Source organism: Hypanus sabinus, chromosome 19, assembly GCF_030144855.1.
Source record: "Hypanus sabinus isolate sHypSab1 chromosome 19, sHypSab1.hap1, whole genome shotgun sequence".
Lineage (NCBI taxonomy): Eukaryota > Metazoa > Chordata > Chondrichthyes > Myliobatiformes > Dasyatidae > Hypanus > Hypanus sabinus.
The window spans coordinates 27,693,165-27,705,637 of record NC_082724.1 but is presented as its reverse complement, the minus strand read 5'-3'; the positions used below and the strand labels follow the sequence as shown (position 1 = coordinate 27,705,637).

At 37.8% G+C, this 12,473-nt stretch overlaps 1 protein-coding gene across 6 annotated transcripts in view; it reads right to left on the bottom strand.

The window, feature by feature from the left end:
- The window catches only part of LOC132377830 (receptor-type tyrosine-protein phosphatase gamma-like), a 671,456-nt gene that overhangs the window by 231,013 nt on the left and 427,970 nt on the right, over nt 1–12,473 (bottom strand). For all 6 annotated transcript variants that reach the window (XM_059944246.1, XM_059944241.1, XM_059944240.1 and 3 more), the window contains one exon: nt 4,815–4,972. In XM_059944246.1, the coding sequence (XP_059800229.1) occupies nt 4,815–4,972 (158 nt within the window). The remainder of the gene's footprint in view (nt 1–4,814; nt 4,973–12,473) is intronic.

The window sequence follows — 12,473 nt, the reverse complement described above, 5'->3', positions numbered from 1 at the left end:
CCTATCTACATGAGACTCCACCTTCAGGGAACTTATGCACTGTTATTCCTAGATCTCTCTGTTCCTCTGCATTCCTCAATGCCCTACCATTTACCCTGTATGTTCTATTTGGATTATTCCTGCCAAAATGTAGAACCTCACACTTCTCAGCATTAAACTCCATCTGCCAACATTCAGCCCATTCTTCTAACTGGCATAAATCTCCCTGCAAGCTTTGAAAACCCACCTCATTATCCACAACACCTCCTACCTTAGTATCATCGGCATACTTACTAATCCAATTTACCACCCCATCATCCAGATCATTTATGTATATTACAAACAACATTGGGCCTAAAACAGATCCCTGAGGCACCCCGCTAGTCACCGGCCTCCATCCCGATAAACAATTATCCACCACTACTCTCTGGCATCTCCCATCTAGCCACTGTTGAATCCATTTTATTACTCCAGCATTAATACCTAACGACTGAACCTTCTTAACTAACCTTCCATGTGGAACTTCGTCAAAGGCTTTGCTGAAGTCCATATAGACTACATCCACTGCCTTACCCTCATCAACATTCCTCGTAACTTCTTCAAAAAATTCAATAAGGTACCTTCCACGCACAAATCCATGCTGGCTACTCCTAATCAGATCCTGTCTATCCAGATTAATACTATCTCTAAGAATACTTTCCATTAATTTACCCACCACTGATGTCAAACTGGCAGGTCTATAATTGCTAGGCTTACTTCTAGAACCCTTTTTAAACAATGTAACCACATGAGCAATACACCAATCCTCCGGCACAATCCCCGTTTCTAATGACATCTTAAAGATCTCCGTCAGAGCTCCTGCTATTTCTACACAAACTTCACTCAAGGTCCTGGGGAATATTCTGTCAGGACCAGGAGATTTATCCACTTTTAAATTTCTTAAAAGTGCCAGTACTTCCACCTCTTTAATCGTCATAGGTTCCATAACTTCCTTACTTGTTTCCCACACCTTACACAATTCAATATCCTTCTCCTTACTGAATACCAAAGAGAAGAAATCGTTCAAAATCTCTCCCATCTCCCTCGGCTCCACACATAGCTGACCACTCTGATTCTCTAAGGGGCCAATTTTATCCCTCACTATCCCCTTGCTTTTAATATAACTGTAGAAACCTTTCGGATTTACTTTCACCTTATTTGCCAAACCAACCTCGTATCTTCTTTTAGCTTTTCTATTCTCTTTCTTAAGATTCCTTTTACATTCTTTATATTCCTCGAGCAATTTCTTTACTCCATGCTGCCTATATCTATTGTAGACATCCCTCTTTTTCCAAACCAAATTTCTAGTATCCCTTGAAAACCATGGTGCTTTCAAACCTTTAACCTTTCCTTTCAACCTAACAGGAACATAAAGATTCTGTACCCTCATAATTTCACCCTTACATGTCCTCCATTTCTCTATTACATCCTTCCCATAAAACAACTTGACCCAATCCACTCTCTCTAAATCTCTTCGCATCTCCTCAAAGTTAGCCTTTCTCCAATCAAAAATTTCAACTCTAGGTCCTGTCCTGTCCTTCTCCATAATTATATTGAAGCTAATGCTATTGTGATCACTGGACCCGAAGTGCTCCCAACACATACATCTGTCAGCTGACCTATCGCATTCCCTAACAGGAGATCCAACACTGCCCCATCTCTAGTCGGTACTTCTATGTATTGTTGCAAAAAACTATCCTGCTCTCATTTCACAAACTCTAAACCATCCAGCCCTTTTACAGAATGAGCTTCCCAGTCTGTGTGTGGAAAATTAAAATCTCCCACAATCACCACCTTGTGTTTACTACAAATATCTGCTATCTCCTTACACATTTGCTCTTCCAACTCACGCTCCCCATTAGGTGGCCTATAATACACTCCTATCAGTGTTACTACGCCCTTCCCATTCCTCAATTTCACCCAAATAATCTCCCTAGAGGAGCTCTCTAATCTATCCTTCCAAAGCACCGCCCTAAGATTTTCTCGGACAAGCAATGCAACACCTCCTCTTCTGGCCCCTCCTACTCTATCACACCTGAAGTAACTAAATCCAGGAATATTTAGTTGCCAATCACACCCTTCCTGCAACCATGTTTCACTAATAGCTACAACATCATAATTCCAGGTATCAATCCACGCTTTAAGCTCATCCACCTTTCTTACAATGCTCCTAGCATTAAAATAGATACATTTAAGATACTCTCCACTCCCTCCTCTCTTTTCATCCCTAACAATGCATTCAAATTTATTATCCTTTTCTTTCTTTTCCCCTACATCTTCGGGCTACACTTATCCCACACCTCTCTCCTGGCACTTTACCCTCACCTTCCCGGCATCCACTGCTCCTGCCAGATATACAAATTCCGCTCCCTGTAGACAAATACAATCCTTAGACACTCCAGCTATATATATATATATACCTAAGACTTTTGCACAATACTGTATCTTATCATTAATGTGCTTTTCTTGTGAATGTTATCTCTTTATTATGTTGCTACGATGCTGCTGCAAGTAAGCTTTTAAGTGACAATAACCTTGACTTTGACTTCCTTTCAAGCACACTCATCAGTTTTATTTCCTGCAATAACAAGAGGCACCTTACAAGTAGTTAACCAAAATTATGGCACTATCATACGAAACTAAATTAGAATCAGTTAAGAAAATGCAAAAAGATCTCAAGGACCTGCAAAGAAAATTGTGAATGTCAGTGACTGAGATAAAATAATTTAAAGCAAAACTGAAAATCATTGCAGATCTGTGCATCGTTAATGAATTTTCTGGGTCTGCACAATGTAACTTTATGCAGTGGAGCTATCTTGGATATTAAAATGTGAATTCTTTTGAATGAGCCAATGCCTGGCCATTACTGGAGTGGACTTGGGGCTGAATCGAAGCTGTAGAGCCCAGCTCCAAGAGCAACGATGTTTGGCCAAATTAAGCTCTGGGTCATATTGATAAGATCAGGGTGTATTTGGTACTTTTTTTTCTTTTGACTTGTAATATATATCTTTTTGTACTCTGTATTCCTTTATGCAGAAACTAATAAAAACTTTGAAAGAGGAAAGTTCAGGGTGTCATGGCCAGAGGCGAGGGAGGGGCGTTCAGCTTACTGCTCTGTGAGGTTTATTTGTCTTTGCATTGAACTGAGCCCGTGGCCTGCCACTAATGGATTCCTGGAGTAGCTGAACTGACTTCATGGCTGTGAATTTACTTCCATGAACTTTCGTTCCGGGTATTATTTGTTTTCTTTTTATAGTTCACATGATTTTTTTTCTTTTTTTTGCACATTTGGTGTTTGACCGTCTTTTTTAATGTGTTGTATTGAGTTTCATGTTTTGTGGTTGCCTGCAAGGACATTATCTCAAGGTTGCATGCAGTATACATACTTCATTAATAAAGGTATTTTGAACTTGATATATAATTGAGCTATTCGTGGGTGTACTCAGCCATAATTACAAAGACAAGCTATTGGCCCTAAAGCTACATAAATTAAAGATGTGAACTGTCAATATTTTAATTATATTTTAGTTATTCAATGAACAACTACAATTGTACAAGTTGCTTCCTGCTTTTCTGCCTGTGGAATTTGTTCAGCTTACTAGATAACATCATATGATTCCCCTGGAGATATTACCTAACAAAAAATGGCATCAGGAGAAGAGAACTGCCCGGCACACAGACCACTAGATCTTGGCAGGTAGATTTCTTTATGGTCCATAGTTTGTACTGTCACTTTTCCACTAACCACAAGACCTTGGCCAAAGAAAAATTAAGAATACAGACACGTAATTAACAAAACAATTTTGAAAAAGTCCTGAAATCACTTTGAACAATATTGAGCATAGTATAGTACAGCACAGTACAGACCCTTCGGCCCACAATGTTGTGCTGACTCTCTAAACTATTCTAAGATCAAGCCAACCTGTCCCTTCCACATAGCCTCCATTTTTCTTTAATCCATGTGCCTGTCTAAGTAGCCAAAAGTATCTGTTTCTGTCACCACCCTGGTAGTGCACTCCTGACATCTACCACTTTCTGTGAAAAAAGCCTAGAAATTTACTCAAATATGCCTTTAGAATGATGTTGTTGCTAATGACATGCAGATAGAGAATTTTGCCAAATAGTCCATGAATTTATCAGTAATAATTTGTCCTTGCAACAGGGCTAATTGCTAAAATTCACCTTGAAAATACCTGCATTCATAATTACTGAAAATAAAACCAGTCCTTTCCACACATTGCAGCAACCTTGATCATGTCGAATTAGGTACTTGGGACCAAATAATCCCTTCTAAAAAAAATGCTGCACTGCAATGTGAAGAAGCTATTATGACAAGAATATGCACATTCTGTGCCAAGAAAGACATTTTCCTGTTGCCATCCAATATTTTAATACATCAATCAAAATGTTTTGTTAAAGCATTTGAACAGTTATATCAAAATTCAAAATGTTCACAATCATTATCATTGTGGACAGTAAAACCCCACAACAAGATGTATGCTTATCAACTGCACTTTAATAATATGGAATCAGTTAAATGACCTAACCCAACAGTAATCGTAACAGTTAAATGTAAATAACTGCAGACACATATCACCCTTTTTATCACAGCAAATTTGCTCAACTACACATCTTTGCTGGCAATAACAATAGTGGTGAAATGTGCTGTAGAAGAGACAGTGGTGTTTGTATCAAGACAACGTTATCTTTTACTTAAATGAATGGTACTTTAAAAATCTGCTGCTGAGGCAATAAAATGCATGTCCGTAGATTCTGCATTACTAGTCAGTACCCACCTGCTGAAGGGAAATAGAGATAGGTCTGCTGAAGACTATCCATTCCACAATTTCACTGCATGGTGGCTTTGTCAGGGAGCCAGAATATCTGTAGTAACTTCCAAGAGTTGCTGGCAGCAAACGGCCCAGTACAAAGGGATCCAGAAAAGTTTCTTTCTCTGCAGAAGAAAATGAATATTAATAAAGAGAACAAATAATGACAAATTATCATAACTTTAAAGACATAATGTTAAATAATGTATTAATTATTGCATCTTTTTTTATTCACATTGAAAATTCATAGGTCACAGCCATTCGGCCCATTAAATTCAGGGTTTATAAATGTTCAGCATTGTGTCCCTGACCTTACATTCTTTTTTTCTGAAACTCAAAGCAGAAATTGTGTCTATTTTATTAAATGCTTCCTCAACATGCCTGCCACTTTCAATAAATTATGCTTGCATAACACCCTGCGTTGTTCCTACCAAAACACATTATTTAACTTTTTTTGGCATTAAACTTTATCAAACATCCATCTGCCATTTCCAATGTTATGCCTGCTTATATTCTGCTGAAACCCATCTTTTTTTGCAATATCCTCCGTGGAGATGACAATAGTGCCCAAATTTTGAGTCATCCACAAATTTAGAAACCAAGCTTTCAGTGCATCTTTGTTTCCATGACATGAATGTCCCTTTTATATGTGTGCCTCATCTTGGCTGGTAATCCTTTGCAAATGCTTTCTGGAAGTCCATATACTGTGCCCCACATCAACTGCATTACCCTCTTCAAGTATATCTATTACCTCATTAAAAAATTCTGTCAGATTTTCTATCATCATTTCTTTTGACTTCAGGACGCCACTAATGCAATCATTGCATCTACAATAAGTTCAAAACCATCCACGAAAGAGAGGAAGATTTGAGAATAATTAGACAACAATGTTATACATGCTGTAAATGACATTTTATAGTGATGTGTCTTACATATAGTTTGTAAATAAGAGTTGTTCAATTTCTAATGCACTCTAATTTGTTACTGACAAGTTGTACAGTACAGACTGCCCCAGAGCAGAATGTCTTGTATCTGTGATCATTTCAGGTTTGCGAAATCTGATTTGTCTGTCTCTAAATACCAGTACCAGTACCAGTACAATTAGACTCTCATATATTTGCTTGTGGCTAGATCTGTAGCATTGTCAGCACTGGTGCATGGAGAGATCGTATTTCTATTTCTAGATTAAAACAAGGAATTGAACTCAGTAAGATATTTAGAGAACGAGAAAATAAAGAAGTCAGTAGAAATCAGAATTTATACTGTATTATTAATACAGTAAAATACCAATGTTCCTTCAGAAATTCAAATGTGTTGCATTACAGCATGTTTTAAGCAGTTCCATGAGAGGAAAATAGGTTCATGGAAGAAAATTTTGGAGGTTAGACCATTGCTGGGAGATCTTTGAGGGATAAAGCAGATTACAGAAATAGGGAGGTTTGAGACCATAGTCATAAAGATAAACTGCTGTTTGAATATGCATGCTTCATACTCAATTTTTTAATTTCTTCAAAATTTAAATCAGCAAAGTTTGCATGTATCCTCAATTTAAATTCCTTCCTCTCAGCACTCAGTAATTCATTCTATTTGTAATTTAGTCTATTAACTTACGAGGATTTTTGTATATGTAGGAAATCACTTTTCGAACATGGCTCCTCAGACAAGCAACTTTATTTTGCATAGTTTTGTATCCTACATGTTCCTTCCTTAACTGAAAACAGTACTTCAGATTGCATGGTGTAAAATTTATCCATTTAACAGAAGGATAGGAAACAAGGTAATGTTCTCAATGTAATCAACTTATTTTCTATCAGCTTACAGTACTGTGAATGAAAACAAAAAAAAATTGAAAGTTCTGTCCACGTATCTTTTTTCTACTATCTTCACTTGATTGGAAGTCAGAATAGCCTCTACAGAAATTCTGTCAAAATTGCAGCCAGTCCAATTACAGGTTGAGCACCCCTTAATTGAAATTGTAAAATCCAAAATTTTTCTGAGTGCTGGCATGACATCACAAATGGAAAATTCCACAAGGCATTGGGAAGGCTCCCGGGCAATGAGCAGGTCACTGAGCACCACAGAAAATTCTGTAAAGTGACCTCACATATGTAATGAATGGAAGTTAATGAAAAATAGAAAAACACTGCATAAAGTGAAAATCTCAATTGTGTATTGAAAGAGTGGATTCATCAGTAATGGGGTGAACCTATGTTGTTTAACGGTATGCTGATCATGAAACAAGCAAAGATTTTGACAAATTGAAAATTGAAGGCAATTGTGAATAAACAGCAGGCTGATTGCAGAAGTTAAATTTTTGGAAAGGGTCTGCTGATCACAAAGCAGCAGAAAAATGCATTGATGAGTGTGGTAAGAACTTTGATGATGAAAATCTAACATGCTGAATGGCTGCATTAATATGTATGTATAATGAACAAGTGTAAGACAAAGACTGCTTATCAATAGCTTATAAATTCAGAGTCCATAATGCTGGCAATCCCTAGCTATCTTATTATATATTCCAAACTATGAAAAATTCCAAAATTTGAAACACTTTCAACCTGTAACATACAACCTGTATGTTATTGAACTCCATTCTCTATATAGTAGAGTCATAATGCACAGAAATAGACCTTTCACTATGTGTCACCTATCAAGCTGTTATTTTATAATGTTCCTACATTAATTCCATTTTATTCTTTCCATCTTCCCATGTGTAACTCTTATTTTGAAATGCTATTAAATTTTCAGAATGAAGTAGCAAGGATCCAGAAAAATCCCAAGATGCTGTTTTGGATATCCACATTTTTAATATCAGGACAACCAGCAAATCACAAGGTACTCTGCAGAGGTCATTCCCCAGAGGAAAGGCTATTACTTAGCTGAAGGTGTATGCTGATGTTCTACTAACTCACGTTCCAGTGCTGGAAACCAGTGATTCCTACCCTTACCCAAATGAAATGTTTAACAAGGATGCTGGTGTGATGCATGTAGTTAGCCACACTTCTAGCACAGAAACAAGGCTTTGATAGCCTCTTTTTAAGATTGTTGCAGCCTGGGTAGATAAGGTAAAGACTGACTTTGACATTTCATTTTAAGTTTGTACTTACTGTAGAGCCACTGCAGAAGGGGAAAGATAGATACATTGCAAAATAGTAACATTTTCCCCCCATTAGCAGTGTTTTGCTGCTAATGCAATATTAGTTTTGTGTTTTGCTGTGAATGCAATATTAAGCATCTGCTACAAAGCCTTAAGGATATGCATTTACATCCAATGTAAGACAAACACTTCCTATTGCCTGGTATTGTTCTGCCTACTCTTCATTTTAGTGCCAATTTGTATAAAGTTTTGTGCGGTTGACAAGTGCTTAATTAGAACTGAGTCAAGATTTCTACAAATAATAAAAAAGGTGAGACTTCAATCCACTAAATAAGTACGGGTTTTCACATGATTGCGTGTCCTGTTGCCTTGTTGGTTTCCAACCAATGCTCATTCCTTTTAACATGCATTTGAGTGATTGGATCAATTTCCAGTACCAATCTAATGTAGGTGCATTTATAACTCTGAAGTATCACTGATGCCAAATGACAACTGTTTGACAGTTGCTATTAAAATGATACGTGGCATTGATAGAGTGTATAGCCTGCACCTTTTTTCCCAGTGTGGCACTGGCCAATACAGGTGAGCATAATTTTAAGGTAATTGATAGAAAACACAGGGGATATCAGAGGTAGTGTTTGTTTTACACAAAAAGTGGTAAGTACATGCTGGGAGTGGTGGTAGAGGCAGATACCTTGGGGACATTTAAAAGTCTTTTAGATAGGTACAGGAATGAAAGAAAAATGGATGTTAAGTGGGAGGGAAGGTTTAGATTGATCTTCAAAGTTGGCATAACATCACAGGCCAAAGGGGCTGTACTACTGTTTTATGTTCTATGTTCAAAAGGAAATTGGCCAAATGGACAAAGAAATGTGCAGGTCTATGGGAAAACAGCAGATATGTGAGACAAATCGTATCCTTCCTTAAAATGGTGGTATAAGCTTTTCTATGATGTCATTATCGGAGGAGCCCTTCTAGAAATTCATCCTCTGAGAAATATCTGAAGAAGAACCATAGGTTAATGAAGGTCATGTTTTAAAACAACATGAGGAGGACCAAAAACATCCCCCCCACCTTTAGTTCAATCCTACAACCACCACCTGACTACCCCATGGGATATATTTCAGTTTCCTACCAGATTAATAACTTGCACTAGCTCATGGCACACCAAGCTGGATCTGTGACATTAGTTGAAGCATTTATATCAATCAGATCTCTAATTCTATACTAATGAACATGAGGCTTTGGAATTGCTCCCAGCACTGCACTCCTGACTTAGATGGTTGGCTGGGTCAAGATTATGACCTCCTCCAACCCCGATCCCCACCGATGTTTTGTTTAATTATTTACATAATAAAATAAATCAAGTAAACATAAATCAATATCCATCATGATTTTAACCCATCATCTCTCATTTTTTGCATGAATGTTCTCTCTAATAATTTAAAGAGGAAACAGGTACAGGTCCCCCCCCCCTTTTACAAAGGCAGAACATTCCCATGAAACCTTTCTTAAGCCAAAATGACGTAAAGTGAAGAACCATTAATTTATATGGGAAAAATTTTCATAAAAGTGAAAATCCTCTTTGTACAGGTAGTCCCCGAGTTACAAACATCCGACTTACAGACAACTCGTACTTACAAACCGAGGAAGGAGAATGCCATCCGCCATTTTAAGCCATTGCTGTTGACACTGTGTTGAGTGTTTAACTTTGTATTTGGCTTAAATTTTTCTTAGTAAGGTTCACCCTGACCCTGCACCCCCATTCCAGTCAGCTGGTGGCGCAATGAGATCAGCGCCGGGCTGGAGAATGGAGGTTTCCCAGTTTGATACAGTGACAGACCGCTCCCCTGCTGGGTTGATGTCGATCCAGTGACTCCCATACCAACCGTGCTGGGTTGATGTCGAGCTCGCAACTTGATCTCGTTAAAAAAAAAAGCACTGCCACCTCCAGTTTAAATTCCCACGCAGAATATTGTGGATGATCAAATACCCAAACCCAGCACAGCCTCCACTTCTCCCATTTAGCCTGTCTCAGTGCAGTGGTCCTTAGGACCCAGTGGACCTCGGGACCCGTCGCTCACAGTGTTTCTGTTCCATTGACAGGAAGCGATCGCGATTTAAAATAAAGTGCAAATAATTAAGTGTTTGGAAAGAGGTGAAACGCCATTGGTCATTGGAAAAGCATTAGGCTCCAGTCGGTCGGAGCAATTTTAAAGGATAAAGTGAGAATAATGGAGCATGTGAAAGGCCCTGCCCCCATGAGAGCTACAATTATTACTAAGCAACGCAGTAGTTTAATTATTGGAATACATACGTTTCTTAAGTGTTTTATATGCATAGAAGGGTAAAATATATACTATATACTAAGACAAATGTTTGACTAACTGATGCTAAAATAATACTGGATGTATTTGTTCCAACTTACTTACAAATCTGACTTAAAGACAGACTCAGGAACGTAACTCGTACGTAACCTGGGGACTGCCTGTAATGCGAAAACAGGTTACTAATGTAGGTCTTTTGTAAAAGCGAAGTGGCGTAAAGTGAACATTTGTAAAGCGGGGGATGCCTGTACACTTAACATCTTTTGTTAGTCATGTTGCCTCACAGTCAGATAATAGTGCATATGGCAGATATGAATTTCAGTAAGTAATATTATTTCTGACTGTGAAAGGTCCAAATCAAGCCTAATTCGCAATTGGAGCTGGAGGCAAGGGAGAGGAAATCGATGTTTGTAAAAATGCTCAGATCAATGATATAATGATAAAGGTATGACACTCAAGGTGTATTTCCATTTTCTGTGAATGTAAATTAAGTGCTACCCATGTAACCGAGATAATTTAGATTTATTTGTCTATAGATATCCATGTATAAACGAACTAGGATATTGAAACAGCCAGTCCCTAAAATAATTTAAAAATCTATTCCACAGTAGAATAGAACAGTAACAAAATTATGTACCCTGTCTTCAATATTAAAAAAATCAATAGTAATACATGCTAATCCCCATTCTGACCTAACGTAACTAATTGCATATATTTCATCTGACAGGGTAAACACCATCATTAACTATTTTTCAATGTGTATTGTGCCTTGAGCTTACAAAGCAATTTAAGTATTGAAGCACAATAAAGACATGATTTAAAGGAGATAATTTATCTCACCAAATAAAACAAGAAAGCTATTACATATCTTGTTTTAATCTGTTGAGGTAGTAATTGTTTTGCATCTTTTATTTATATACAGTGACCCTGTGCTCTTTAAAGTAGAAGTGGCAGCTCCAAAAGAGGTTTAATATTGAACTTCCAGACAAACAGAATTATTTGATTGCAAGTTGATCTACTGAAATGTATCCAACTGTATTAGTTTATAATAATTAAATTCTGAAATTATACCAACATTAGGTTCAAGGAAATTCAAATCAAGGAAGTAAATTACGTATGGTTCCAAATACACTTACATAGTTCCTACCTGCAGTTCAATTTTAGTTTTAATTATTTTTTTACAGCAAATAACAAATCTATTCCGATAATCATTGTTTATGTGGCGTACAACAGATTCTCTTGTAAGATTTAATGGGCATTCTGTGTGCACACATGGAACCAGCTGGTCCAGAAACATTAGCGCTGAGCTGAATCCTACAAACAAGCATGCATACACAGACTTTATCTCAGTCTATCTAGCAAGGATCTAAGCAAAGCAATGCAGGACAAAAGGATAAATGAATTCTTGATCTCACAGAGCCTTCTAATTCTTTTCTTATGCAATAGTAAAATGGATAATAATCCAACATTGTTTGTTAATTTTCAGTAGATCTGTTACATATATTGCATAAAATATAAAATTGCAATTGAATGTTTTGCTGGAATGGTTCATACCAGACATTTTAAAATAAAGCACACACTGACCTAACGTAACTAATTACATTTATTTTATCTTATTATATTTCATCTAATTACATATATTCACATTATGTTAGTGGTAAACTGGAAAGTCACTTAAACATGACAAGTGCTTGGGGGGGATGGCATCAAAGTGATATGTGAAAGCTGCACAGATGATGAAATAAATCAGCATCAAATAAAAGCAGAGTCAGCAGGAATATACATGATACTGTGGCAACCCACTTCCCAGCGCACTCAAACCGGCTCACAAAGCGGCGCGCACCGATAAGGCAGGTCTCAAAGAGGGCGCCAAGCCTGCTTCACCAGCAAGGGGAAAAGCCTGCGCGCGGGACGGGACTGTGAATACGTGCCCCCTACAGCATTCCCACCCGGGGAGGGTGGGATCAGGAAGGCTTTAAAGCGAGGCCACGAAGTTTGAATAAACCTTTTGTAACTGCAGCTCTCCATGTCATTATTGCAGTGCTGCGTGTAGCACACTGCTACAATTGGTGACCCCGATGGCCCAAACAATATTTGGACCGGAGATGAACGACGCCGCATCTGTTCATGCAGTTTTGTTAAAACTGCCAAGCTTCTGGATGCTGCGACCTCACCTATGGTTCCAGCAAGCAGAAGCCCAAT